A 27,569-nucleotide genomic window follows, 5' to 3' on the forward strand; every position below is an offset into this window, starting at 1 on the left:
CAAGTGACTTTTGACCTTTGACTCAGCCGCGACCCCCACTGTGACCTCCTGCGAGCCATGCCCTTCCGACTGAAGCTGCGGCGCACGCGCCGCTACAACGTCCTCAGCAAGAACTACTTTGTGACGCGGATTCGCCTGCTGGACAACAATGTGATTGAATGCACTCTGTCGGTGGAGAGTACGGGACAGGAATGTCTGGAGGCAGTGGCCCAGAGGCTGGAGCTACGGGAGGTGAGGAGAATTCATTCATTATGTGACACAACTACATGCTATTGGGTTAGACCGATATATTGGTCTGCAGGTTTAATGGTCGGATATTGGGCTTTTTTAAAATATCGGCCAGTCAATGTCATCCACTGCTGAAATGTTGGCGGTTCCTCCTTGACCAAAAAAAACAGTCTATATCCTATCTAAAAACATTTTTTGGCATGTTGTATTTTTTTCATTTAATTGTTCATGAATGTTTTCTTTATTTAATTCTTTATTTAAATGCAGTAAGGTATCCCAGAGTTTCCCTTGAATAGGTGTCATTGGTCACCCTGCATTAAAGAGCTGCTAACCCTAAAATAATTTAATTTGTTTTGGTTTCAGTGGAAAATATTCCCTGTGCTAAATGTCTAAATGTTGGCTTTTCCACCTTGCCAAGAATACAATTCTGGGGGAAACACTGAATCCTTGTAATTTTAGGGGTATAAAAATGGTCCTTCAAAAGCCCGTATCAGTAGAACCATAGCGCATACACATACAAAAATATTCACATTCATAGAAGTTTGGATGCGCTGTCAGACTGTGTGTGTGTGTGTGTGTGTGTGTGTGTGTGTGTGTGTGCCACGCGTCTCTCCCCAGACCCTGTGTGTGTCTCCCTGCCCTCGGCTGTCTCTCTCCTGCCGGGTCCTTGTCTGTCTCTAACGAAGCGTGGCGTACCTCTGTCCTCTTTTCACTGCAGAAGAAAGAGATACTGCTCATCCCCCTGTCCCACTGTCACCCCTCCTCTCCATTCCCTCTCTCTTCCTCTTCTGTTTATGTCTCTCCCGAGTTTATCTCTTATTGAATCTCTTGTTTCAGTTCTCTCTCCTCTCTTTCTCTTTTTTTTGACTGTATCATTTCCATTTTTTTCTCCATACGTTTCACTTTATTTTCCTCATCCTCTTCATTCTGTACTTCTTCTTCTCTCCTTGCTGTTCTCATTAGTTTGCTAACTTCCCAGTAAAAACACAGACTACATGTAGCTTTCCGTGGGGTTTTACTGTTTGTGACCACTCACATGTGTGGAGTTGTTTGTGTGTGAAAGGGCAGTTAGTTAGTGCACAGATCAAAGGAGGAATGTGTGTGTGTGTACGGCGGAGGACAGTGTGATTGAGTTTTACGAATACTTGTGTTCGACTGCTTGTCTGCTAACAGAGTGAGAGAGAGAGAGGGAGAGAGAGAGAGAGAGAGAGAGAGAGAGAGGCGGTGGAGTGTGCGTACTCACATAGTGTTGTGGTATTTGCCAGGTGTCAGTGATGTTATAAATAAGGGAGTGTGACGCCCCCGCTTCAGCCTCTGTCTGCCCCCTGCATGCACGCTATCTCAGGATTGTGTGTGTGTGTGTGTGTGTGTGTGTGACCATATGCATCTGTGTGTTTTCATTTTTATTGTTGCACCTCAGGCCCTGTATGTGTGTCTGTGTGTGTTTGCATGAGAGACAAAGGTGGAGATGCTGAGGGAGAGACACACGTGTGCCTACACCCACACACACACACACACACACACACACACACACACACACACACACACACACACACACACAGTGTATGGGCGTGTTAATGTCCTTGCACCTGGACTGCTTTATGACTTTCATTACAGTAGAGTCAAATCATGTGGTCAAAACAGGTGTGCTTACCTTCTTTGAGACACCAGTGACACACATACACACACACACACACACACACACACACACAAAGAATGTGAATTCTTGTGACCTACATTATTTAATCCGCTTTAGTTTCAACTTTGTCATCACATTCATATCACGTCTAACAATAAGTGTGTGGTCAAAAGTCAAAATGTTCTACCAAAGTGACTCTCACCAAGATTGTAATCGATGGAGCTAGAGTTACGCTGCTGACGTCAAAGGTTTGATCAGATTTGAAGGAGAAATATTTGCTCGCTGTGTTTTGTCTGCTTATTAATCTCTCCTCCGTTCTCCTCCCTCATTCCCCATCCGTCTCTCTCTTTTCTCCTCACCCCGTCTCTCTCTCTCTCCCTCTAACTCGTCCGACCCTTTGTCTCCTCTGTCTGCCCACCGTCTCCTCCATCTTTCTCCTCTCTCTCTCCCACTCATTCTTTCCACCTCTTCATCTCTCACTCCACCCCCCCCCCCCTTGTCTTTCCTCCCTCCATCCTCCCACCTCCACGTTCTTCTTCCCTTGTCCTACCTTCTTTTCCTCCATCCCTTCACTTCTCATTTTATCACCCCCCTCCCTCCATCTCTCCCCCCGGCTGCAGACCCATTACTTTGGGCTGTGGTTCCAGGGAAAGACCCAGACCCCGGCCCAGCGCTGGGTGGAGCTGGAGAAACCCCTCAAGAAGCAGCTGGACAAGTTTGGCAACGAGCCGCTGCTCTTCTTCGGAGTCATGTTCTACGTTCCCAATGTTTCCCGGCTTGAGCAAGAAGCCACCAGGTAAAAAAAACACTAAACCACAGTCTGCACCCCAAACCCTACACCTTAGGGTGTGCTCACACTATTCCTTTTTTGTAGGAAAAGCCCTTCCTCAACAGCATTTTGCACTGATAATTTGATAAGTTGAAAGCGTTGTTAACATCCTGTGTTAAAATGTATGTTTTTGTGATGAGTAGTTTTTGAGGAAAAACAACCTGATATCATGACAGAACTAGATTATTTGTCATAGTATATGTCATGTAATTATACTGGCTCTGCCTGAAGCCGTATTGCAGCAAGAGAATGCATCAGACTATTGAGTGATTCATCTTTCAAAACATATGTGATCTTTGAATACAGCAGGTCACACACTAGTGGATTTACATCATCGGCAGCCATTTTCTCCCCATATCAAGGTGTGTGTGTGTGTGTGTGTGAGCGTGAGAGAGAGAGAGAGATTGAGTGAGCGTGTTAGCTAGCTGTGAAAAGGGCATCCAGGGGTCAGTGTGTAGACAGGACAGCGGTGTCTGCCATCTCAGATTCCCTCTCTCACACACACACACACACACACACACACACACACACACACACACACACATGCAGTGTGCTCCCGCCATGGGTCTGCTAGCACTGAGCTGGTGAATTTGTGGCTGCTGCTTGACTGGATGTGGGAAAGGTCGATTGCAGGTCACAGCTTGACGTTTGACGCTGGAGCCAGTGGTTTAGGTGTGTGTGTGTGTGTGTGTGTGTGTTTGTTAACCATTTATTCTATTAGTATTTTCTGTGTACGAGGCTGTTTCTACGACTAAACATTCTATTTCTGTGCTTACATTTGAATTGATAAAATCATCACGTATCAGTGACCAGCCAGCCTCCACTCACTGTGTGTGTGTGTGTGTGTGTGATAGAAAGAGAGTGTGTGCAGGTTTGTTACACAGAGGCTGCTCTGGTCTGCTCTGGTAGAGGGGTTGGTATTCCAGGAATCCCCTACGGGCTTTTACGGTGTGTGTGTGTGTGTGTGTGTGTGTGTGTGCGGGGTTGGAGGGGTTATGGTGGGGCCTTAGGGGCAAGTTTAGGGAACAATGGTCCCCTCTTTCTCTCTAGCCTCCTCTCTCTCTCTTTCAATCCCTGTACATAGTGTTACCCCTACTCCTTTTATCGGGCCCGGATCCTTTCATTTCTCCACATCTCTCCAGCCCCACATTTTCTCTCTCTCTCTCTCTCTCTCTCCCTCTCTCTCTCTCTCTCTCCTCTCTCTCTCTCTTTCCCTCTCTCTCTCTCTTTCTGTTAGTCAGGAATGTTGGCACAGCCGTCCAGCGTAGGAGGCGGACCACACATTCCTCCCAGCAGAAGTGCTAGGGAGGGGGGGGGGGCAATGTCTGGCTTACAAAACACACACACACACACACACACACACACACACACACACACACACACATACACACACGTACCTTGCACACACCCCTGCCCCCAAGAATCCTCTCAGAAGCCAGCTGCAGCCCTGTCAGAAGAGTTAGTCACAATACTCTACATTGTAAGAACATACACAGTCCCCGAGGCAGAGGCTGCCCCGGTCCAGTTCAATCACTTCAGTTGGATTGGAATACAGTCTTCAAAACTTTTTAATAGATCAAAACACAGGTTTATTTTTTAATTACCTACGCCTGAACAAGGCTTTTACCACATCAAAATATCTTAAAAGTAATAATCTGCAACTTTTTCATATAGCTGCTCTCTATTGCCGTTTTTTTACTATATAATAGTGATTCAGCCTACAGTCAGTTCTTGAAAGCTTTTGCATTCGCTGTTCTAAACATCTGCAAGGGCGTCCCTCTTTTCCCGGGAAAAATCCTCTGCTGCACAGGAAGTGATGCGGTGTTTACTGAAACAACAACAGAGGTTTGTTTTGAATAAATGTAAGAGGGTAGAGTGCAAAACCAAAATGAACAAAACAAGAATCAAAACAATCAAAACACACGTTTATCTCTTTAAAAGCCATTTTTTGGTGCTGCGATCCCCTTCAATCAGTTTGAGAATGGATAATGTGAAGAATGACAACCCCCTTTTAAAATGTGGATAATTTATTGATCGAAGGTTCATCTGGGTCAAAACCAGCGGAGCAGATCCTTGGTGTCATGGGGTTTTGCATAGCAACAGCCTGTGTCATCGCTTTGCCTACACACCTGGTCTGGTGAAGGGGGAAGGGGAGGATGGAGAGGAAGAATGATGGAGGCAAGGAGAAAGACAAGTGGCGACAGAGAAAGTAAAAGTTGGCAGCGAAAGTTGGCTTGTGGTTTGTACCTTGTTATTAATGTGGTTTTATCTTGCTGTGTGAGCGTGTGTGTGTTTGTACTCCTGCATATTTACCTGCCTACATACAAAAGTATGTTTATGCATATGTGTAAAGACAGAGTAAGAAAGAGAGAGAAACAAAATCAGTATAATAAAAGTACAGGATTTGACGCATATTGACACATGCAACAAGACCTCACATACAGTGCAAAGACATCAACGGCACATACATATCAGTTACTTAAAAGTAGAAAATCAGTTACTAAAAGTAAATAGTTACTTAACTTTTAACTTTTACTTACCTTAAAAAGTAATTCATTATGTTACACTTAATTAAAAGTTAAGTGTATAATGCTTGTGGTGCCCAGTGTGTTGTCGATCATTGTTTTAAAACCCAATGTACCACTATTACCACTACTACCAAAAATAAAAGTGACATTCTGATTTTAAAAACTAATAACAGATTACAAGATTTGAAACTAGTTACTAGCTGCCACAAAAAAGTAATCTGAGTACTATAATATGCCACAAAGTAATGCATTGCCCACAACACTGCATATCATATGCTGACATTCATCCAGCATTCAATACTTGTCTGTCTCCACCGAGTAAATAAGAGAGACGGAGACAGTAATGCATGTGAGTTTTATAACACGGCCCGCTCTTTGAAGTTTAGCGTTTGACTGATGTGTAACCTGATACTACATCCCTCTCGCGCCATCCATTCATCCCTCCCTCATTCCTTCCCTCCCTCCTTCCATGCAGCTGTGAAAATTACCCGGGGCAAGGGCTAACGGGTAGGAGAAGGGGGGGGGGGGGGGGTGTAAGGTGCTGGAGGGTCAACACAGTGTGTTTGGAGTGTGTTGGTGTCGGGGACACTTTGCTTTTATTGTATAGTGTGTGAGGGAAAGGGAGGAGTTTCTGTGTGTGACTGCTCTGTGTGTGTGTGTGTGTGTGTGTGTGTGTGTGTGTGTGTGTGTGTGAGTGTGTGTGTATTTATCATCCAGTCAGCCGCACAGCGCTTCACCTCTGAATTGCTGCCTGCACTAATCCCAGACTTCCTCCTATACGGTACTTACAACCAGATATCATGTATCACCTCAAAGAAAAGAGAAACATCATTCTCTGTCTCTTTCTTTCTCTCTCTTCTCCCTTCTCTCTTTCCTTTTTCTTCCTTCCTTCCTTCCTTCCTTCCATCCTTCCTTCCTTCCTTCCTTCCTTCCTTCCTTCCTGACACGCTTACCGTCTCTCTCACCTCCTCTCTCATTAAAACAAAATGGTTAATTGAACTTTACTCATTCCTCCCATCGAAAAGAGACCTTGCAGAAGATGTAAGGTGTAGTCAGTGTCACTTCTAGGGATGGGGTGATATATCGAAATTCAATATATCGCAATACAAAAATGTGACGATACGTATCATGGGGCAGAAAAATGAATCGTTTTATGCTGCTGTAGTATCACAAATGACACGGCTTGACCATCACAATTTCACAAGCTCTCCATTCAAATTATATTATTTGCACTTTGTAATAACATTTTTAAATTGTTGTTTACATTCTAGCGAGCGAATGCCATTGCTAGAAAGATCTGTGGCTCAGAAACGCATCGTATCGTGGTTGTATCGAATTGTGAACCCCATATCGCGTATTGAATCGTATCATGAGATAAGCATATCGTCCCATCCCTAGTCACTTCCATCTGCCTGATATGCTGGAGGGGAAAAGTGAGCAGGAGAGAGTGAGGAACCTGAACAGAGAGCTGTTGACCAGAACGCTGCCAGCTGGCCTCAGCAGACCCCAAGGCTACCAGCACCAACAGCCTTGAAATCCTAGCTTTGTTCAGCTAGTTATCACTCACACACACACACACACACACACACACACACACACACACACACACAGATGCACTCTGTTCTGCCCCTTGCTGATTCAACACATTTCAAAGTGAAATCCTCCAACCACCCACGCAACCCGTCTGCACCCATCTGGGGGTGAGGGGGTGGTCAGGGTCGTACCATTGGAGAGGCGGAGGGGGAGTTGAGGCATTTACACACACACACACACACACACACACATGCTCACAGGCTTGTTGTCCTGGCCATTCGGACATCTGGCAGCATGTCTTGAGCAGGGTCTGAACATGCGTGGGCATATAAAGGGCTCTTTGTGTCAGGCATGTGTGGCCGCCTGCAGTGCCAGCAGCGCACTCTGCCATGGTACAAGTCAGCAGTAACTCACAGGAACGGACTACCTCACGTCTGTGGATGTATGTTCACCTGTTATTACACCATCGTGATGTCATTCTGGCACGCACGCCAGGTGTGTCTTTATGGGCGTGTGTGTATAGGCGTACAAGTATAGCATAGTAGTCTGTGTGACGGACACACTGTAATACAAACAAAGTTGTGAAACTCAAGTGAAGAATGTGTTTGTGTCAAGTTAATGCATGTTGTCCGTACATTTGGTGGGTATCATTCTGGTTACAGGCTTCAGGCTTATTGCCCCATTTTACTATAGTTGGAACCAATACAGGCCTATTACACCATATGCGTACTAATCCCGACTCATTATAAAAATATTACATTTACACTTACAAATTGACTGTTGACAAGAACATAAACCCAGCTATATTAAGACCACGCTGTCTGCAAAATATTAACATATTTGAGGATGGGATCGTCTTCAGTTTTCAGATATTGAGGCAAGAATCTCAAGCGACCGATTTCTCTCAAAATGGACGTATAGCTTTTTGGAATGAAACCTTTTTATATGCGACATGTGGGTTTCATATACGATATGTGGGTCGGATAAATTCATGCACAAACATTTTCCAGACCCCGGCCAAAGCCCACAGCGCCATTAAAGGCCTATCTGATTTTATATTGTAGTTGGCTGAGCTTAGATTTGTATGGTTATAAGCTACGTCTATTACAGTTGTGCTACAATACATACCATGCGAGTAGCTGACCGAACTGCAGACCACGATGTTCAGTGAGACAATGTATGGGAGCGTACATTCAAAGCTCTTTCCAAAATGTCTTTTTAAAGACATTTTGTGGCCGCATTCATGCTGAGACTTCTCTTTACTACCGTTCACAGTCTCGCTTTCACTTGTTCTTAGTCATTTCAACAGTTTGCCGCCCGCCTCTCCACCGCGGGCCTCGCATATGTATAAACATCATCATGTTGTTAACGTTCAGCCTCAGAATGAGAACCAACCACTGTCAACCTCAACATTTCCCGGGACCCCAACTGGAGGATGCTGGGAGAACATCGAGAGTCAGGAAAAACAAAAGTCCACAGTCATTTGAAGGTTTTGTGTCCCGCTAGGCTCCTCCCCCCCCAGACCGCATCAAGCTCCTCCCCCCCCTTCAGTCGCGGTGGTTGGGTTTGGCTAATTAGAGGGTTGCCACGGGAACGGAATGGCGGCTCAGCCAACCGGTGTAATGACAGGGTGAGGGAGGAGGGCGGGGTCAGATTATAGGCCCGGAGTACGCACAGTGGAGCTCAAAAAAGAAAAGAACAAGAAGCGAAGGAGAGGGAGAGAGAATATGAACAAGAACATGAAAGATGGGAGAAGGTAAAGGAGGGCATGGAAGTATGAAGGGGGCAAAAAAAGTGGGAGAGAGCAGGTTTGAAAACAGAGAGAAGAAAGAAGAGTAAAGGAGAAAATCCTGGTTGAAGTGGGAATGAATTGACTCCAAACCTGGTGTGTGTGTGTGTGTGTGTGTGTGTGTGTGTGTATGTGTGTGTGTGTGACTAAGCATGTATAGCTCAGTGGTTTCCATAGAAGTTTGTGTACTCTGGCATGGGCCGACTGATGTGTGCTTCCACTCAGAAGTCTTCCTGGCCGTGTGTGTGTGTGTGTGTGTGTGTGTGTGTGTGTGTGTACGTCAGGAAAGGTGTCTCACAGCCCACATTGGAAAGACTCACTCTGTGGTCACCATGGCAACAAACAGGAAACGGTGTGTGAGTTTTATGCAGCTGAGCCTGGTCACCCCCTGACAGTTCTCTCTTTCCCTCTCTCTCTCTCTCTCTCTCTCTCTCTCTCCCTCTCTCTCTCTCTGCTCCTGTGTGGCCACACCATTCCCTCAAAAGACAAACATCCAGTTGGACCAGGGCTAAAAGTGGACAAAAGGAGCTGGAAACCTTAAGAGGCGCAGTATATTTCAGCCACTTGGTTTTGAGACTTTGACCGCAATCTGTGAAGGCTGCAGTGGGCTCAGCCTGAACAGTGTCATATCAGCTTACCCTTGGCAAAACACTGGCCAAAACCACACTGCACTTAGCCTCACATTAGCATAGCAATTATAAAGCCGTACCCAGCCCCTTCGTTTGTCCAGCTTGTGTCAGGCCTACCTTGGAATTTGCAAGATTAAACTCAGTCCATATTAGCCTCAGCCCAACATCCAGCACCATTTATTTTGCCTGCTGTTGAGCTGAGCATTTGCAGAACTGCGAAATTATATTGTTTAGCCCCTACTGGTATACATTTGGCATTCCTCTCAAGTCAAGAATGAGTCACTAGTATTTCAAATGGTGGTGATTCACTCATTCCTCACTTGGATGTTGTAACTGGGTTCTCTGGCATTGTTTTAACTGGCAATACTATTGCCAATAATGTCTTGACGCATACTTTCTGTTGCACAAACCAGAGGCAGAAGAATAGGGCTCTCTGTGGCGCCTCACTGCATGTTTGCAACGCTCCAGTTTCTGATGCACAGTACTTCTTACTTTCTTTGGAGAAATGTGTTCAACTCAAATTATCATGTTTTCCAAGTGCACTGATTTTATGTTACCACTCAAAGAAAGTGGGGCATGTTGGAAAACATAAGCCACCAAACAAATGCTGGTGTTTTTTTATGCTGTTAAGTGTGTCAATGCTCCCACCCACTTGGTCAGTTCTTTTGTAAATACCAGTTTAGCTGGTATTTAAGGCTTTGACATGCAGTTTTAAATGGAAAAGTTAGTTTTATTATAGTTTTATTGAATTTTCAACGCCAGTGTCACACTTTAGCAGGCATATACTGTTTGTGCATAAATTGGAAAAGTCTGTTCAGCAAGAAGACAAAAGTTGGCAACTCTACATAACCCTCATTGTTTACTTGTATTAAACTTTCTTTCTTTTTCTTTCTTTCTTTCTTTCTTTCTTTCTTTCTTTCTTTCTTTCTTTCTTTCTTTCTTTCTTTCTGCTTAGGTATCAGTATTACCTGCAGGTGAAGAAGGAGGTGTTGGATGGACGTCTCCACTGCACAGTAGAGCAGGGGATCAGACTAGCTGGCCTAGCAGTACAAGGTAACAGGATAACACACTCACACACACACATGCACACACACACACACACACGTGAACAAATTAACTCCCATGTGAATAAGGTACGAGAGGGAGACAGACAGCACAAGAGAGAGAGTGCAAACTCACACTTTCTCAGGTCATCTTGACTTCACTACCTAATATGGCTGCATACCACTAGGAGAGCCCAGTCCACTTGAGTTCCTATGGTATCAGAGTCCTTACACACACACACACACACACACACACACACACACACACCACCTCCTCAGTCTTGCTCTTGGGTGCTGTCTGTGTCCCCGGGGGGAATGTAAACAGACAGTTAGCTTATCGCTAGCGCCAAGGTTAGCTTTAGCAGCATCAGGAAGACCCTTATCTTTCGGGAGGCGAGGATCCTCCGCTACACCTCCCCATGTCCGACAGACAGCAGAGCAGTACTTAAGGATGCACTTACAGGCCCTATCTAAAGGCCTGAACCGACCGTATTATGGAGATGGTGTACAGGTGGCAGACAGTGGCTGTGTTGCAGCCTTTATCTGTAGATAGAGGCATTTACATTTTAGCCATTTAGCTGATGCTCTTATCCAGAGCAACTTATGTTAAAAGTGTCACTGTTTCTGTTGTCAGACGACAGTTATTCAAGGTCACTAAAATGCTAAACAGGAATTATGTTGCACAGCTGTGACGTCAAAAAGATAAAATGATGGCTAACAAGCTAACGTTTGCACTTTGTAACATCTTGTGAGTTTTTGTCTCCTTATGCAGCCAATTTTGCCAAAAATGCCAAATGCAAAAACAAAAAAAATTCAGTGCTAGAAATGCACAAAAAATGGCCAGGGAAAAAAACTTCACAATATGCGACCAGCTTTTAGCTAGTTAGCACATCAGAGTTTAGATAACGTTGTTTACACTCTTACAAAGTGAACATGCAGACCCAAAATAGCCCATATGCTAGCGTCTTGTGTTAAATTATGAATTATGTTAATGTACAGAGGCCTTCAGAGGAGGAACCGCATAGCCTATATGTGTTTTTAAATGTTTTTTGAACAGCAAATGTAATAGCCGAGGTTTAGTCAATCCATATCAGTGTGAATGTTCATCGCCTGAAACTATACAGTTTCTACTGTCTTAAAATATGAATGTACACAACACTGAAATATAGTTAAAATGCTTTCTTGAGATGGGCTTGCTTTGCTCTTTGTCTGAAAGACTCAATTATAAATCTGTGTGTGTGTGTGTGTGTGTGTGTGTGTGTGTGTGTGTGTTCTCTAGCTGACTTTGGAGACTTCACTCAGTTCATGTCTCAGGACTTCCTCAGGGAGTACGTGCTCTTCCCAGTGGTGAGTCCTCAAACCTTCACTCCTAAAATGGCTGTATATATGTGTGTGTGTGTGTGTGTGTGTGTGTGTTTATATGTAGCCTGGAGGCATGCATTCTTGTGTCACCTGTGTACCTCCTCCCTCTGCATACCTGATTGACAGGCGGACGAGAGAGAAAGAAAGACAGAGAGAGAGACACATACAGATAGAGAAAAAGAGAAAGAGAAAATGGATATAGAAAATACAGGTGTGACATTGAACAAGTAGTATTGCACTTATATAAGTTCGATGAGAATCTAATATTTACGAGGTAATACAACATAAACTAACAATATTCAGAAAATCAAATTGTTACATGGTTGTTAGCTTTGTAACGACCACCTACACACATGGTCACTGGCTACAGTTTAGCTCCAAAACCTATTTAAGACAGTCTGCTGGAGAGAGAGTGTAGGGGAGGGGTAGAGGAGGAGGCAGATATATCGAAAGCGGAAGAAAGTCTGAGGTTAATTCACAGGCCATCTCTCTCTTTCAGCGATGGAGTGTTTTAATGGAGGGCTAGAGTGAGTGGGTGTTGACGGGGGGGGGGGGGGGGGGGAGTATGGATGTAGCTCGAGTGTCATCTGATCCGCCTTCCCCCTCTCATGGAGACTTAACGTTTCACTCTCTCTTTCACCCCGTCACCTCTCCGTCACCCCTCCTCCATCTTCCCTCCCTTTCTCCCCATTTCTTCTCAATCGCCGCTTCTTTTTCATCTCTTTTTCTCCCAATCCCTCTCTTCCTCCATCCCCTCTCCGTCTCTCTTCTTCACTCGCTCTTTTTCTCTTTGGTTCCTCTCTCAGAACTGGCCTCATGGAGACGAGGTGCTGGAGGAGTGGACTCAGAAAGTGGCTGAGGAGCACAAGAGTCACTGGTATTGTAGGCTTTTGCTTTATGTGTGTGTGTGTGTGTGTGTGTGCACATCGGAAAGAGAGAGCTAGAAAGAGAAAGAGATTCTCAGTGCCTGGTGTGTGTCTGTGCTTTCCAGTCGAATGCAGCCCGCTGAAGCAGAGCTGCTGTACATCAAGGAGGTGGAGAAACTGGATGGCTTTGGCCAGGAGAGCTTTGCTGCTAAGGTAGATACATTACATACTTCACCGGCCCTTAACTCCCCATCCCCCCACCACTGCCACACACACACACACACACACACACACACACACACACACACACACACACACACACACACACACACACACACGAGTCCAAGTAAATGAAACACCAATGTAAAGACTTCCTCCCCTCAGTGATGGTGGCTTTTTAATGGTTTGGGGATGTTTTTCCTGGCATGGATTGGGTCCATTCCTTTGCAGAGGGAAAGGTCAATGCTAATAACCACCGTACAGACTTTTAACTGATCATCTGAGCCCTCCATCTCCTCATCTCAGATGCTGTTTCAGAATCTCCCATACATGCTGCATGCTTTATTGGGATCATATACAGCCGTTGAGAAGACCTTGGCATATGGTTAACACTGTCATAGTTGTTCAAACTATTAGATGGCTACTTTGGCCTTGTTAATAGGACCAATTCCCATCAGAAAAGACAAATTTTATGGGGCAAAGGTAAAATAATAATTCAGTCAGTATTATTTACAACTAGTAAATAGACTAAAGCTGTACTGTAGCAAACTACACCTCTGCAGAGTAGCCAAACCCTTCGACTGTGAGAAGACTTAAATGATACCATACAATCATTTTTTTTACCTCTTTCACAGGACAACTACACCAACGACATTTTCATTGGCGTGTCCTTCATTGGAGTGTTTGTCAAACACCGAAACGGCAGATCCATCATGCTCCACAGGCAAGTTTTCCTCTCATCTTTATCTTTTTCCATAGCCACAATGACCCTTGACCTCACTGGTGATCTAGGTCTTGAGAAGTCTTACAATGTAAATTTAGTTTGTGTGGGAAAATGTAATCCGTGGGTGTATTTTTGTGTGTGTGTGTGTGTGCGCGTGTGCCTGTGTTTCCGTGTGTGTGACAGATGGAAGGACATTGGTACCATAGCACACAACAAGTCGGCCATCACAGTGGAGATAACAAGTAAAGACGACACCATCATCTTTCACACGGTGAGTGTTGTGTCTGCTCATGGTCTCGCACCAAGGTAACGCAGCACACACAAACACACACAAACACGCGTTGCACAAGGTTTTCCGATGGGAAGCGCAACGAAAAATTGCACAAACGCATTGCCAGATATGCCTGCGCCCAGACAAACACATGGACAAATTCCTTCTTGATTCTCTAGAAGTGTAACCGGTATGTTATTTTGAAATATCTATGTTTTTGTTTCCTCTGTGTTTATCCTCAGGAGGATATGGAAATGTCCAAGTACATCGCTCGCCTCTTCACGGCCAGACACAAGTTCTACAAACAGAACAAGATCTGTGCAGAGTAAGTCTCGAGGCCACCCAGACAGGCCATCTGAAGGCCATGGAGAACACCTCTATCCTAATATAATCTCAGTTTAACCTCCATTTTTGGTCAAATAAAGCTTACCAACCTTTTGAAGGTTATACAAAAAGTATAATACAAAGAGTTGGTAGAATCAGATTAATGTAAATTAAGAAATTCAAGAAAATTAATGCAATTCTGAAAATTGAGTTTATTTTTTGTTTTATAGTGGTGTTTTTTGTGATCTGGAGTTGTCTGGAAAAATTAATGTGGTTTGGATTGATCAGGGAGAAAAGGCCATTCCTGTACAGATCATATCTGGATTCTGTAATGCTTGTCCATAGAAGTGCCTTCCCCTTTCTATTCTGCAACTACTTGTTTGTGCATCACTGTGCCTGTTGTCATTGTCACTTTATGTGTCTGTTTGTCCTTAGGCCCGCCCACTCACCTGCACCAATCAGGAGGCGACCCACCTGGACCCACCGCCTCTCTCTGGTACTGTCAGTCCTTCAGAGGCATTTGTTCTCTTTGCTATGATTTCAAACCTGTAGTATAAAATTCTTGCTCAGCGGTTTGAGCTTCAGCCTCCAAACTTGAAGTCCTGTATGCCTCTGGCCTGTATACATGAGACCACAAGCTAGAAGACAGAGGGAGAATTTGGGAGGGAGGACAGAAATGGCCGTGGTCAGGGATTTGACCTTGGTCTCCCACTTGGGGCAGCTCTTTATTGTGCCTGACAGTCTTGGTTTTAATGTGCGTGGGTAGTGTGGTGGGTGTTGTTGGAAAGTTGCAAGGGTGTTGCATGGTCTGACTTCCGGTGCGACAATGAAGGCAATGATTTGTGCGTCTCCCTCCCTGCTGGCCAGACAATGGCTCGGCTAAATGTGGCACAATAGCTCTTCAGTCAGTCCGCTCTAGCACTCAGATGTCTATCTGGAGAACCACAGGCGTTGGTGGCTGACAAGTAACCATGACCCTAGAATAAGGCTGGGCTGGTAGCAGGCACCTGCTGTGTAGATGTCTGCAGAGAGAATGATTAAATGGAAATAGGATCAATTTGCATGATTTTATTTTGTAACGCAGAGAAAATTTCAATTCTGGAAAAATATTATTCATTAAGAAAAGGATTAGTATGTAGAAATTCAGGGTGTTTGTCATTGTAGGATTATTTTGAGTAGAGGCTGTTGCCATGAGTCATGGAGGATATATGCAGATAATGATAATATGCAAAGGATAATGAAGTATTGCATCCAAAGGATAATGAAGTATTGCATCTACTCATCATCTGTGTCTTCATTTAGCCGCGGCCCCAGTCCTGTAACTTCCAGTCAATGCATTCCCAGTATGGAGAGCATTATCAGGACACACAGAGCTCTCAAGGTACGTGTAAAGCACTAACACACACACACACACACACACACACACACACACACACACTAAGTTTCAACCCCTCCAACCCACTGCTTTTACCACAGTGTGATTTAAGAAAGTCTCCCTGATAATAACAGTTTGAAACATTCGAACAGGTCTTATTGTGTCTTTCCCATCAGGCGTGTGACTCACAGCCTATTTGTGTTTTAACGATCTCCCAGCCAATCAGAGTTCAACGCTTGGGGTGCAGAACACTGACCTCATTTGTGTTTCACTCTTTCATTCACTTGTTCACACACTCACTCTGCCTTATAATCCAAAGAGCTATGATGGCTTGACAGTGAAAAAAAAGAGCGAGGGGAAAAACATTCTGGGTGTGCTACTATGTGTGGGTGTGAGATCATTTTGGAGTGTGACCTCAATCATCATACTCCATTTGTGTGGACTTGTGAGTATGTGTGTCTGCCTGCGTGTGGGTTTGAGATAATTTCACATGAGAGAATGCTGTACTTGTCAAATTGTCAGAAGAATAACATGCATACCACTGTGTTGGTGGTTGTGGGAACAAAACCCCAAAGGTCAAAATCCTTAAAAAAAGAAACTTCTCTCACACACTTTTCACCAGTTTATTTCTTTATATGGATTTGGCACCTGTTTGTTTGTGATTCGGGGGTTTTGTGTACAGTGCTTCTCTCTCATTCTCTCTTCTTCTCTCTTTCCCCCTCCAGACAGTATCTTCCATGACGACCCCTACTACAAGTCGGAGACCAGTCTGGACCGCTGCCCGGTGGACTTCGGCTTCCGCAACGGTACCGTACCCAATGGCAGCATGTACAGCAGCCCCAGCCTGAGCTCCCTCAACCACTCCCAGACCTTCGTCCAGCCCTCGCCCATCTCCTCCAACCTCAGCATCCCGGGCAGCGAGCTGATGCGCCCCGACTACATCCCCAGCCACCGCCACAGTGCCATCATCGCTCCGTCCTACCGGCCCACGCCCGAGTACGATGCTGTCATGCGGCAGAAGCGACGCATGCTCCCCGCACACCACGACCTGCACAGCCAATCACTGCGCAGTCTGAACATTAGTAATGCGTACGCTTACCGCCAGCCTGAGGCTCTGGTGTACAGCCAGCCGGAGATGAGGGAGAGGGGCCCCTATCATGGCCTGGGACCCAGCCCCGGACCCTACGCACCACAGGTACTAGTGGATATTCGGGAGATATTCAATATCGGGGAAAATATTGCAATATCCACAAAATATCGCAATATCGGCCAAAGCCTAGTTGGCACTATTTTGAAATTATTCTAAGATACCTTGGATGAATTGTACTATGTGTTTGATATTGAAGCATCTTGTTCTTTGTCTACATCTCATATAGTTTTTTGTGACTGTGTCCGCCCTGCAGATCAGCTACAGTAAGCCAGTGTCCCATGGCCCCCACCAGGGAGGACCAGCGAGCAGCCAAGGCCCCTGTCAGTCAGCCTGCGTTAATGGAGGTGGAGTTGGCGGTGGGGGTGGAGGGGTAGGAAGCTCCATCTCTCACACTGTCAGCACACCGGAGCTGGCGAATACCAAACAGCAGGGCACCAACGCGGGATGCTACGCGGCTACGGCAAACATGCTGAGAAACCACATGTCGCGGCCCCCCCCACCTTACCCTTCCGGCTCCTTCCGCCCGGCCACCAGCACGCCGGACCTGGCCAGTCACCGGCACCGCTGCATCGGGGGCAGCAGCCCGGAGCTGGTCACCCGCATGGTGCAGCTGTCGGTCAAGACCTTCCAGCCGGACAGCTCGGCTGTGGTGCACCAGTCCCTGCAGGAGGTTAGCGAACCGTTAACGGCAGCTGCTAAGCACCGCTCCACCCTGGGCAAGAGACACAGCATGGAGGTGATCACTTGCATGAGAGGGGGAGGAGGAGGAGGGATGGAGGGCTTGGTGATGAAGGGCATGAATGCTCCTCTCCATCGGAGGAATACTCTAAGAGAGCAGGTGATGCCCCCTCAGCCCCAGCCCATTCCTCAGCCCCAGCCTCAGCCCCAAACTCCTCAGCCGCAACCCCAGCCTCAGCCCCAGCCTCCACCTCAGCAGCCTAAGGAGTTGCCCATGCAGATGCCTACCCAGAAATCTCCCGAGGCCTCTGTAGCGCCACCTGGGCCAGTAGCCTACCAGCATCAAAAGACTCTCTCCAATGCAACCATGCTTATCCACAGCAGTGAGAGCGAAGAAGAGGAGGAGGAAGAGGAGGAGAGGCCTGAGCTTGATGTTCAGATACCGGGTCTGAACGAGGACATCAGCATCAGCGCCCAGCTCCAGGCTGCTCTGGCCAAGCTGCCCAACAAACCCCCTCCGGAGTACCCTGGTCCCCCTAGACCTTCGAGTAATGCTCAAATTCGCACCCACAATCACAACCACACTCACCACCACAACCATAATCAAGGACCACAAAACAACCAGGGACCAATGGACCCAAACCAAGCCCAGGCCCGAGCGCTCAAAGCTGGGCAGAGCCAGGGCGGTGGTGGGGGCGGGCCTGGAGGTGGTGCAGGTGGTGGTGGGACACTGACCCGTGGGGACCAGGCTGGGATGAATGGAGCGGTTCTGGGCCCGTCCATCTCAGAACCGGACCTGACCAGTGTGAAGGAGAGGGTGAGGAAGGAACCGGTCAAAGAGAGGCCAGTGTCAGAGATGTTCTCCCTAGAAGACAGCATAGTGGAGAGGGAAATTGCTCAGAGGGTAAGACCACCATTTACTAATTAAACTATAAAAATGTCACTAATTCAATTAATGGTTTGATTTATGCCAATGCCAATATATCTTATATTAGTTAAATACGGTTACTGTATATGAAAATAAGGTCTGACTTTTAGACTTGCCATATGTCATGTTATATATCTATGATACTCAACTCTAAACAAGAAGTCAAAATGTTACAGCAATGATGAGATAGAAAAGGGTTTCAATAGAAGGCGCAAGACAAAACTTCATTCTGTATTGGAAACAAAACAACCACTAAGTATTGCAGCTTGTTGTTTGCTAGCTAGTTTCATAGCTCCTGATTAGCAGTAATCCCGTGTTCAGCACCTGAGAGGGTAACATTAGGTTCTCAGTCCCCCCAGGCAGCTAAAACCCTATTAATCCCACAGATTACACTTTGGGTTGGGTGTTCTTGTGTAGCTTGGTTCCCTGGTAAGGCGCTAACATTTGACTCAGCACCAGTGTCCAGGTCTAAGTTAAAACACATAATCGCGGTAACATAAAAGCGGTAAACCTCTCTATTAAAAATCTAGTTAGTGTGTTTGAACGAGAAAACCTATGTGTACGTACTTGCACACGTGTACTCAAAGTGTCACTTCCTTTACCTACAGACCCCTTTAAACCTTCCAAAGCTTAACCTCCCTCATCCTTACCAGTTGGTTTAGCCTCGTACCTAGCAGCTGCCCCTGGTGACCCCCAAGCTGTTGTTTGGGCTGTCCCAGAAGGGATGGGGGAGGTGGGAAAGAAGGGGGGGGGTAGTCCTGGAGGTTTAATAGCAACAGAGATTAGGAGAGGTAATCCTTGGAGGAAGGAGGGACCATGCAATGTGGGTCAGAGTTTGGCTAGCATGGTAGAGAGAAAAAGAGACAGGGTGACAGACACAGACACAGCAACGAAAGGGTAAAAGAGAAGCTGAAGAGGTACGTGTGAACAAACAAGGCGAGGCTGAAAGAATGCAAAAGAGTGTGAGGAAGCAGAAAAGGAGAAAAGCTAAGTGAGGCAGATAAGAAGCTACAGGATCGTTCCTAATAGGCTAGAGATTTAGTCTTGTTAGTTCACATCTTTGGACAGGACACAAGGGGATTGATACAGCCAGGTTTGGCCACGAAAAGAACACACACACACATACGCAAGAGGGCAGTCATTCACACACACACACACACACACAGACACACACACACACACACACACACACACACACACATATACACATATACACATGCACATCAAATTCTCCCCACCCACCTCTAGAGACGCACAACACACACACACACACACACACACACACACACACACACTCCAGTCAGGCCAGGGCAGGTCAGTGAGTCTTGCATTGCTGCACCTGTAACCATGACAGCGGGCCTGTCCTCTCTCTTGAAGACGCTGGAGAGACAGAAGATGTCTGTGGACTCCATGAAGAGACCCTTGATGATGGCCGCCCTCAACGGACTCTATGTGGCCCGCATGCCTGTCCCCGAGAGTCCTGCGGAGGACGGCGCCAAGGCTGCTACCGACGAACGGGTAAGACGCTCGCTCTTGCTATAGAAAATTCATGTGGAGTTTTTTGATTTCATGTCTTTGAATTGTGTATTATGAAGTATTTTGTAACATCTTGCAAATGTTGCATGTTTTTTTGTTTATGAGCATCGTCAAGACAATCTGTGATTTATTGGTGTAAGTTATAGTATACATTGATAGATATTGATAATGATGGTTTTATGCTTGAAAAACGTTGCAACTACTGCATTACTGTAGGTCTTGCAATCCGCAAATATGATACTTGTGACCATGACAGTTTTGGGTTTATTTACTTACATTCTTCTAATTGACTAGTTAGCTTATAGGTGCGAAATAAGTTTTTAAGAACTTTGTTTCACACACAATAGCTCAAAATCTAGATTTACTTTACTCCAAGTATTCCAGGCATTGCAGATGTAAACAATTTCATATTCAAATACAATTGTGCCACAATTATACTATTACTACTATCCTGGATTGTCCTTTCAGTCAGTTACATGATCAGAACATTTCTCCAAAGCTGTTTTTCTTTTTTTTTCTTTTTTGTTTATGATAGAAGGATTATAGATTTGGCATTTTAACCACAGTAGCTATCTGATGACAATGAGGTAGCTGGGCTAAATTATATACCCATAAAAGTTAATGACAGTCTCGTTTGATCACACTAATTTAATGCATTCCATTTCCAGTATACTGTGTCTATTTGCTGGCTATTCAGTGCTGAGGTGTGAAACCCAGCCTTTGTCCTGACTGTTGCTAAGCTAACGGGGGCAAGCCCTAAGTGGGCTGTGGAACGCGTGGCATGGTGGTGCTTATCGCCTCTGGGCCCGCTGGTATGTTAAGAATGTGACCCGAGAGAGAGGGAGAGAGCCGGAGAGAAAGAGTGATAGAAAGAGAGAGCGAGAGAGACACTGCCCTTTCAATCATGACTGGCCTAATAAACACGTTCCCCCACCGGGCTGAATACCATAGAGAGGTACCACTGAGTATCCTGCTCTATTGCGTTGACACGTTATATATGGGTTGAATTCTTGGGGTTTGATATCAAAGCCTGTATTCAGATGTGAGTGATGGCGAGTGTGTGGGAATGTGGCAGCATATTGTAAATAGATTTCTAGAATTCCTTGGTGTGAATAGTCTCAGGTATGGTGGAATGTAATCGAATAAAAGCCCTTTGGGGACTGAAAGAGGAACCTCTCAATGATGTGTCGCTTTGGAATTCAAAGACTAACCTCTCTCTCTCTCTTTCTCTCTCTCTCTCTTTCTCTGTCTCCCCCGCCAGTGTAAGACCTTGGAGTTGAAGCTGGAGGAGGAGCGGGTCTTCACTGAGTATGAGCAGGTGCCCAAGAAGAGGGCCGACTGTGTTCTCACCACGGCAACGCTGGCCGACAACGGTGAACGCAACCGTTTCCGTGACGTCGTCCCGTACGAAGAGAACCGGGTCGAGCTCGTACCCAACAAGGAGAACAACACGGGCTACATCAACGCCTCGCACATCAAGGTGAGGGTCAGGGGTGAGGTCAGGGGTCAGAGGTCAGAGGTCAGGGGTGTGGCAATGTCTTTGCGCCTCAAAAGGTGCAAGCTAGACAGAGAACTCCTACCTATCTATAGTAAATAAGGTGAATTATTGGTATGAACCAATAATTCCATGTCCAAGACTTTTATGTAACTGATGTGATGCCCTCTCTCCATTTGCTCATGAAAGGCAGGAGGAGGTCTTTCTCCAAGTAGATATAGATAGATAATATAGTAGAATATTGTATTTTGTGGCATCCTAGTGGCTCAGTATGCTAGGATGCATATCATGTAAATGCGATGGCCTAGGATTGAATTTGGCCTTTATCATGTCTTTCCCTTCTCTTTCCCCTATCTGTCCTGTCTCTCTTCACTGTGAACTGTCTAACAAAGCAGTAATAAGCAGTAATGATGTAAAGATAATCTTTTCTAAAAATTAATATTGACTTTGGTATCAAGTCAAATGTATTCCTAAAATGTTTTTAATGAAACTGGTTTGCTTTACATAAGTCACGTTAAGTTTATTTGTGTAGCCCTTAATCCCGGTTGCAGTGTCATATGGCTTCACAACGCCCACATCATGAAACAATAAATGAAAACGAAGAGCAGTAACCTAGACTGTAGCCTAGATACATTCACCTCTCCGGTGTTCTTTGTTGTGGTCATTTCTGAGCAGGGAAGGTCAGAAGGAAAGGATGAAAGGCAGCCATTGAAGGTTGTTTGGGCCTTTAAGCTCACAGAGCTTGTGGAATTCCCAAGGAATGTAGTCCAAACTCCAAACCCTCTTAAGTCAACCTGAGCTGCTCTCCCTAGCCCTCTATTCATTCTCAGCTTTTAACAGCAAGCAGCGTGTGCGCGCATGCTTGTGTGTACGCATGTGTGCGCATTTATGTGGTCATATGCGTGTTGTGTGTATGCCTCATTGCAGCACAGTGCGCGAGGGCGATCACCAAAGCAGTACTGAATGCTGCCTATCACCATGTAACCCTCTTACTTCCCTGCCATCTAAGGTAGCTGCTGCAGAACAAAAGGCCTTGTTTATTCCCCATCCATCTCTTAATACAGTGTTTACAGTCACGAGGTGGCCTGAGAAATCAGCTGGGACATGCTCATTACCTAATGGCATTCCAAAGTATTGCTAGGGGCAGAGTGTTTCTGTACAGTGTGTGGACCTGTGATTATTAATGAGGTAAAGCTAGAGGAGAGAAAGGTGTCCAAACAGGAGAGAAAGAGAAGACTGGATGAAAAAGACAGATGTTGATACTGCCCTCCAGTGGTGGATGACAGTATTGTCAATATCAGTGAAAGGGCTGTTCTATTATATATTATATGTGATATTTTCTACATTTTAAAATATGAATTCATTTTTTTTATATGTGTGTTTTATATGTATATTTGTTTTAGGTTTGGTTGCTAGTAAGTAAGTGGTTGCATTTGTTTGCATCATCTGTTTATGCCTGTATAGAGGGATTCTTGTTTGTACTGTGATCTCTGTAATCTCCTTGTGCAGTAATTGATTCTTTGTGTGTGTGTGTGTGTGTGTGTGTGTGTGTGTGTGTTCCCAGGTGACGATCAGCGGGGAGGAGTGGCACTACATTGCCACCCAAGGCCCGCTAGCCAACACCTGTGCCGACTTCTGGCAGATGGTCTGGGAGCAGGGGGTCAACGTCATCGCCATGGTTACCGCCGAGGAGGTACACACACACACACGCACGCATACACACGCAGATGTGGATATTTTTCAGAGGCCAACAGCTGGTGTCTGTCTGTGTGTGAGTAATAGGATGACAGTGAGAGAGTGTGTTTGTGTGTTTCTGTGTGTGTGTGCATGTCTGTCTGTGTTTGTGTGTCTGTGAAAGTGTCACAGCCCGTCCCGTGTATCTATTTCCCCAATCCCCCCCATCTGTCCATCCTTCCCTCCGCTCGCCGATCCATCCTCACCCACCCGTCAACCTCTCTTCCGTGCAGGAGGGCGGCAGGTCCAAGAGTCACCGCTACTGGCCCAAGCTGGGCTCCAAACACAACTCGGCCACTCACGGCAAGTTCAAGGTCACCACCAAATTCCGCACTGACTCGGGCTGTTACGCCACCACGGGGTTAAAGGTCAAACACTTGCTGTCCGGCCAGGAGAGGACGGTCTGGCACCTGCAGTACACTGACTGGCCGGAACACGGCTGTCCTGAATACGTCCAGGGATTCCTCTGTGAGTAGGATCGTCTCTGGCCTGAGTTTCTGGTTATCATCTCCATTAGTGTTGTAGCACCTGCTAACAATGAAGAGGCCAGGTGTTTGGTTGTTGCTTCAGCTAAAATATAAAAGTTGTACAAAGTTGTTGCACAGCAAGTGATAAAAAGTGTATGATCCTGAACCTGGTAGACACTTTATGCTGAACAACTGTTAACTGTTACTTTCACATTGAGATTGGACTACAAAGTTTGTTGCACAGATGACGTCATTGCTACAGTCAACTCCAGTCATTCAGTGCAATATCAAGGCGGTAGTTCTTTTCTACAAGTATCTGTACACTGTTATGCCTTTGCAACAAAATGTTGTTTCATCTCATTCATAGCTGATGTGCCTTTGTGTCAAAAAATGTCTGATATATGAAAGTTCAAGCTGTTACTAATTTATAATCAATTATTAAAAATCCCCAATGGGAAAATGAATGGTGATCTTTGAACGCAGCCAGCAGATGGCATAAGTTGACACTCCCTCCCCATACTCTCTTCAGCATGGCAGACATAACACACTCATCTTGTCTTCGTCTCCTCCTCCTCTCCTGCAGCCTACCTTGAGGAGATCCAGTCTGTGAGGAGGCACACCAACTCCATGCTGGACACCTCTAAGAGCCTCAATCCTCCTGTGGTGGTGCACTGTAGTGCCGGGGTGGGACGCACCGGAGTGGTCATCCTCACTGAGCTCATGATCAGCTGTCTGGAGCACAACGAGGTGGGTGGACAGTCAAGGCCCCCAATAGACGGGTTCAAGTCAAGACCAAGACCATAATTGAGTCTGAGTCAATGCCGAGATCGAGTGAGGGCAGAGAGTCTTTTTCAAAACCACGGCATTTATTTGGCAGGATATATGAAGCATTATATGATTGCATTCTATTCATACCATTTTGGGTCATAGCTTGATATGCCGGATGGAAAGAAACATGGTTATGGTGTTGACTTTGTGGACAAAGCGCATTCCACATTGACGCCCAGCAATAGCTGAGACTGATACAAGTCCGAGGCCACAGAACTCGTGACTTGAGACCGTATTGAATTGGATGAATAGAGAAATAGTGAGAGGAGTTTGCAAAACACTATAAACGCATGCTCAATCAGTAGACAGTTAATAGACTGACCAGGTGAATCCAGGTATGATCCCTTATTGTTTTCATTGCTTGAAATGAAATGCAAATATACATGAAGGCAGGTGAATGAAGGATTTTAAATATTAACACACAAGACATAGACTGTGAAAAAGAGGGGATGCAACTCAATTTAAGGAAGTTGTTCCTAATACTTTGTACTCTTGAGTGTATACCTCCTGTTGATCCTCTTCTCTTTGAATATGAATGCAGCTCTGTTACTGCAGTAGGGCTGAACAGATGAATACTCAATTTCACAGTTTACACTGGACTGCTTGTTCTAACTCTTCTCTTCCTTTTACCTTCTTTTCTTCCTCAGGGGGTGGAGGTTCCCACCATGCTGTCGGGGCTGAGGCAGCAGAGGATGCTGATGGTGCAGACCATCTCCCAGTACAAGTTTGTCTACCAGGTCCTCATCCAGTTCCTCAAGAACTCCCGCCTCATCTGAACCTGTGACCTCCAGGCTTGTGACCTTTGACCTTACGAGATGTGACAGAACGGCAGCAAATGACGACAATGTTACTTAACAAAAGTATAAGGACTGTATGATGAGTATAGCTGATAGATGCCCTTCATTTGACTGTATTTTTGGGGTCGTTGGCTCCGGTGAGTGGCAAATGTGTAAGCAGAATGCTGTTAGAAGTAACTTCACTTATACTTTGAGTTTCTTTTAATTATATTGCTTACACGTCTGCTACTGAACGGCCGTTTGCGGATATGGAAAGTGGAGGGCATTCGTATACAAACTCAAGTCCAAGGAGGAGAGGTTGTGTGTTAGCTTGTATAGAAATGGACATCCATTTCTCCTGAGCAGTTGTTTTTGTTCTCTTTTCTTTCCTTTCCTCTTAGCGTTAGCCTGTCTAGCCAGCGCAGTTCTAGCCAACGAGGAGAACCTGAGAGAGCTCATCAGAAGCGGTACCTAGCAAGCAAGTGGCTAACAGCTGCACATTCACATTTAACAACTGTCTAGCTATTTTTTTGTTTTTTCTCAATAAGTTCCTATTTTTATATATATATATATATATATTTGAAATAACTCTTTTTTTTATGGGTAATAGATGTCAAAATCAGGAAACCCATATCGGATCCAGTTGATCTAAAATGCTAAGATGATGCTTTGTCTCATCAAAATAGAAAATTTCGCAAGGAAAATGTCTTGAGAAATCAAGTCCCAGTTTCAGTTTACATAGATTAGCTGCTTGCTACATTTCTCTATTAATAATCCATTATTAGAAATGGCACTATGCTGCATGCACAGTAGGTGGCAGCAGTGTTATTAATACTATTTCTTATTTGATGTACACTCTGAAAGAGTTTGCCAAACAAAAGTATTCTTTTAATAGCTGTTCTAAAATCTTCCTTGATATTTAACAGATTAATATAGCAAGTATTTGCTTCAACATTTCAACATATTGTTTTGTTTTGAAAAGAAAACAAATGTTTGTTTGTTATTATTTATTTCTATCAAGACTGTGGTCATCTTTTCTGTTATGAGTGCAGCAAATGTGGAGCATTGACTAGCATATTATCACTTCCTTGCCCTATCAAGTTTTTTTTTCATCTGAACTAACTTTTCCCACGATCCCCCCCCCCCCCCCCCCACACACACACACACACACAAACACACAACTTTTTTGGTCATTGCTTGATTCTAATATCAGCTCCTTGTGACAAGTCTACACATTTCTCACCTAAAGCATTTCAAGATGGTCTAAAAAGTGCTTGTTCATTAAGTTGGTGGCAGGTGATACAAGTGATATCACAGCTCACAGATGCAGTCAGTAGAGAACCGTGTCCTCATACAGTAACTATACATCTTTGTGCCTTATTGAAACATGCAACACAGGGAGAAGCTGCCCGGCTGATATCCCCAGAGGGATAGGTGTTCATACAGTTCAGAGCCAACCTTTTTTAGGGACTTGGGTGTGCAGGGTTTGGTAAATTAAATTCCATTTTACCTCCAAAGGTTAAATCTCTGAATCAGTATTTAATAGCTTGTGTTCTGTTATAAGAAAGTCATTAATTCTAACATTTCAAATCACTTACCTAGTTCTCCAACATCTGTCTATGGCTGTTTTTGGCTGTAGTAGAACACTGATGGTCTTGGTTTAGTATTAGGTGTTATAGTGACCAACCTGTCTTTGCCTCAAAAGGCAGCCATTTCCTCTAATCTTCTGACCCAAACCCACTAGATTATAGTATTACCATGTGCCTAAATCTGTCTACAGAATAACTGCATTCTGTAGATTTTCATTTTATATGTATGTTAAATCTTATCTTTTTTTTTATTTCTCTGAATTGTAATGCAAAGCAAGCCATGTCCAAAGTAACTTTGTACATAATGGGCATGTGAGAAAAGATTTCTACAAATGTTATATAATTTGTTTGACTTGGTACCCTTAAAATACCGCAAGATAATAAACTATGCATGCTTTTTTATATTCCAATGTATATATCTATTCTCAGATAAGTATAAGCTTTATGCTCTCTTGACATATAAGTGTTCTGTTGCACTTCTGTTCTTTTTGTGACAGTATTTTCTCACACTGCATTCCAATGTTTGTTTTTGTTTTATTGTTTTTTCCCCCTAATTTTTTGCCAGAATTCCCGAATACCTTTCAAAATGTGTACATATGTTTTGTATATGCTTTTTCAGTGCATCAAAAGTCTTTTTTTTCTCTCCCCAGACATGTATGAAGCTGTCGTACTTGCTCATTATGCAATAAAGCCTTATTTTCTCTAAGAGTGTGGCCACAACATCATTTATTTTGGGATTGTGTGTGTTGGCAGGGGAGGGGGTTTATTTCCCCTCACAGTACTGGAGACATGAATTAACACAGTATCACACAAGGTGCTAATTGCAAAAACAATGCTGCATCATGGCCCTCCATTGTGACACGGTCACATTCCGCGGCTTTTAATAGGCCCCTGGTGACAAAGCAGCTGTCCTGATTGGCTGAGAGCGATTTTGTTGCGTTGACCCCCGCCCACATAGGTAAACAACTCAAGACTGATGGAAGACATTACAGCTGACGAGCCAATCACAAGCCAAGACAAACAAAAACA

The 27,569-nt window shown here is 44.9% G+C and overlaps 1 protein-coding gene across 2 annotated transcripts; it reads left to right on the plus strand.

Moving 5' to 3' along the window:
- On the plus strand, positions 1–26,085 carry LOC139663180 (tyrosine-protein phosphatase non-receptor type 14-like). Of its 2 annotated transcripts, XM_071541748.1 has the most exons (20): positions 1–231; positions 2,488–2,663; positions 10,131–10,228; positions 11,498–11,565; positions 12,387–12,457; positions 12,572–12,659; positions 13,301–13,389; positions 13,573–13,660; positions 13,903–13,985; positions 14,420–14,480; positions 15,287–15,365; positions 16,085–16,519; positions 16,782–17,347; positions 17,468–18,091; positions 19,493–19,633; positions 20,913–21,131; positions 22,711–22,839; positions 23,114–23,348; positions 23,931–24,094; positions 24,823–26,085. In XM_071541748.1, the coding sequence occupies exons 1-20, from the start codon at positions 58–60 to the stop codon at positions 24,949–24,951; spliced, it is 3,717 nt and encodes a 1,238-aa protein (XP_071397849.1). In that variant the 5' UTR covers positions 1–57; the 3' UTR covers positions 24,952–26,085. The 2 variants fall into 2 exon arrangements, with proteins under 2 accessions (XP_071397849.1, XP_071397848.1); XM_071541747.1 differs by having other exon boundaries at positions 16,085–16,554; positions 16,763–18,091.
- Positions 26,086–27,569: the final 1,484 nt, after the last annotated feature.

Source organism: Centroberyx affinis, unplaced genomic scaffold (assembly GCF_046629955.1).
Source record: "Centroberyx affinis isolate AG114_WGS23_722 - 3 ecotype Tasmania unplaced genomic scaffold, CSIRO-AGI_Caff_v1 ptg003948l_1, whole genome shotgun sequence".
Lineage (NCBI taxonomy): Eukaryota > Metazoa > Chordata > Actinopteri > Beryciformes > Berycidae > Centroberyx > Centroberyx affinis.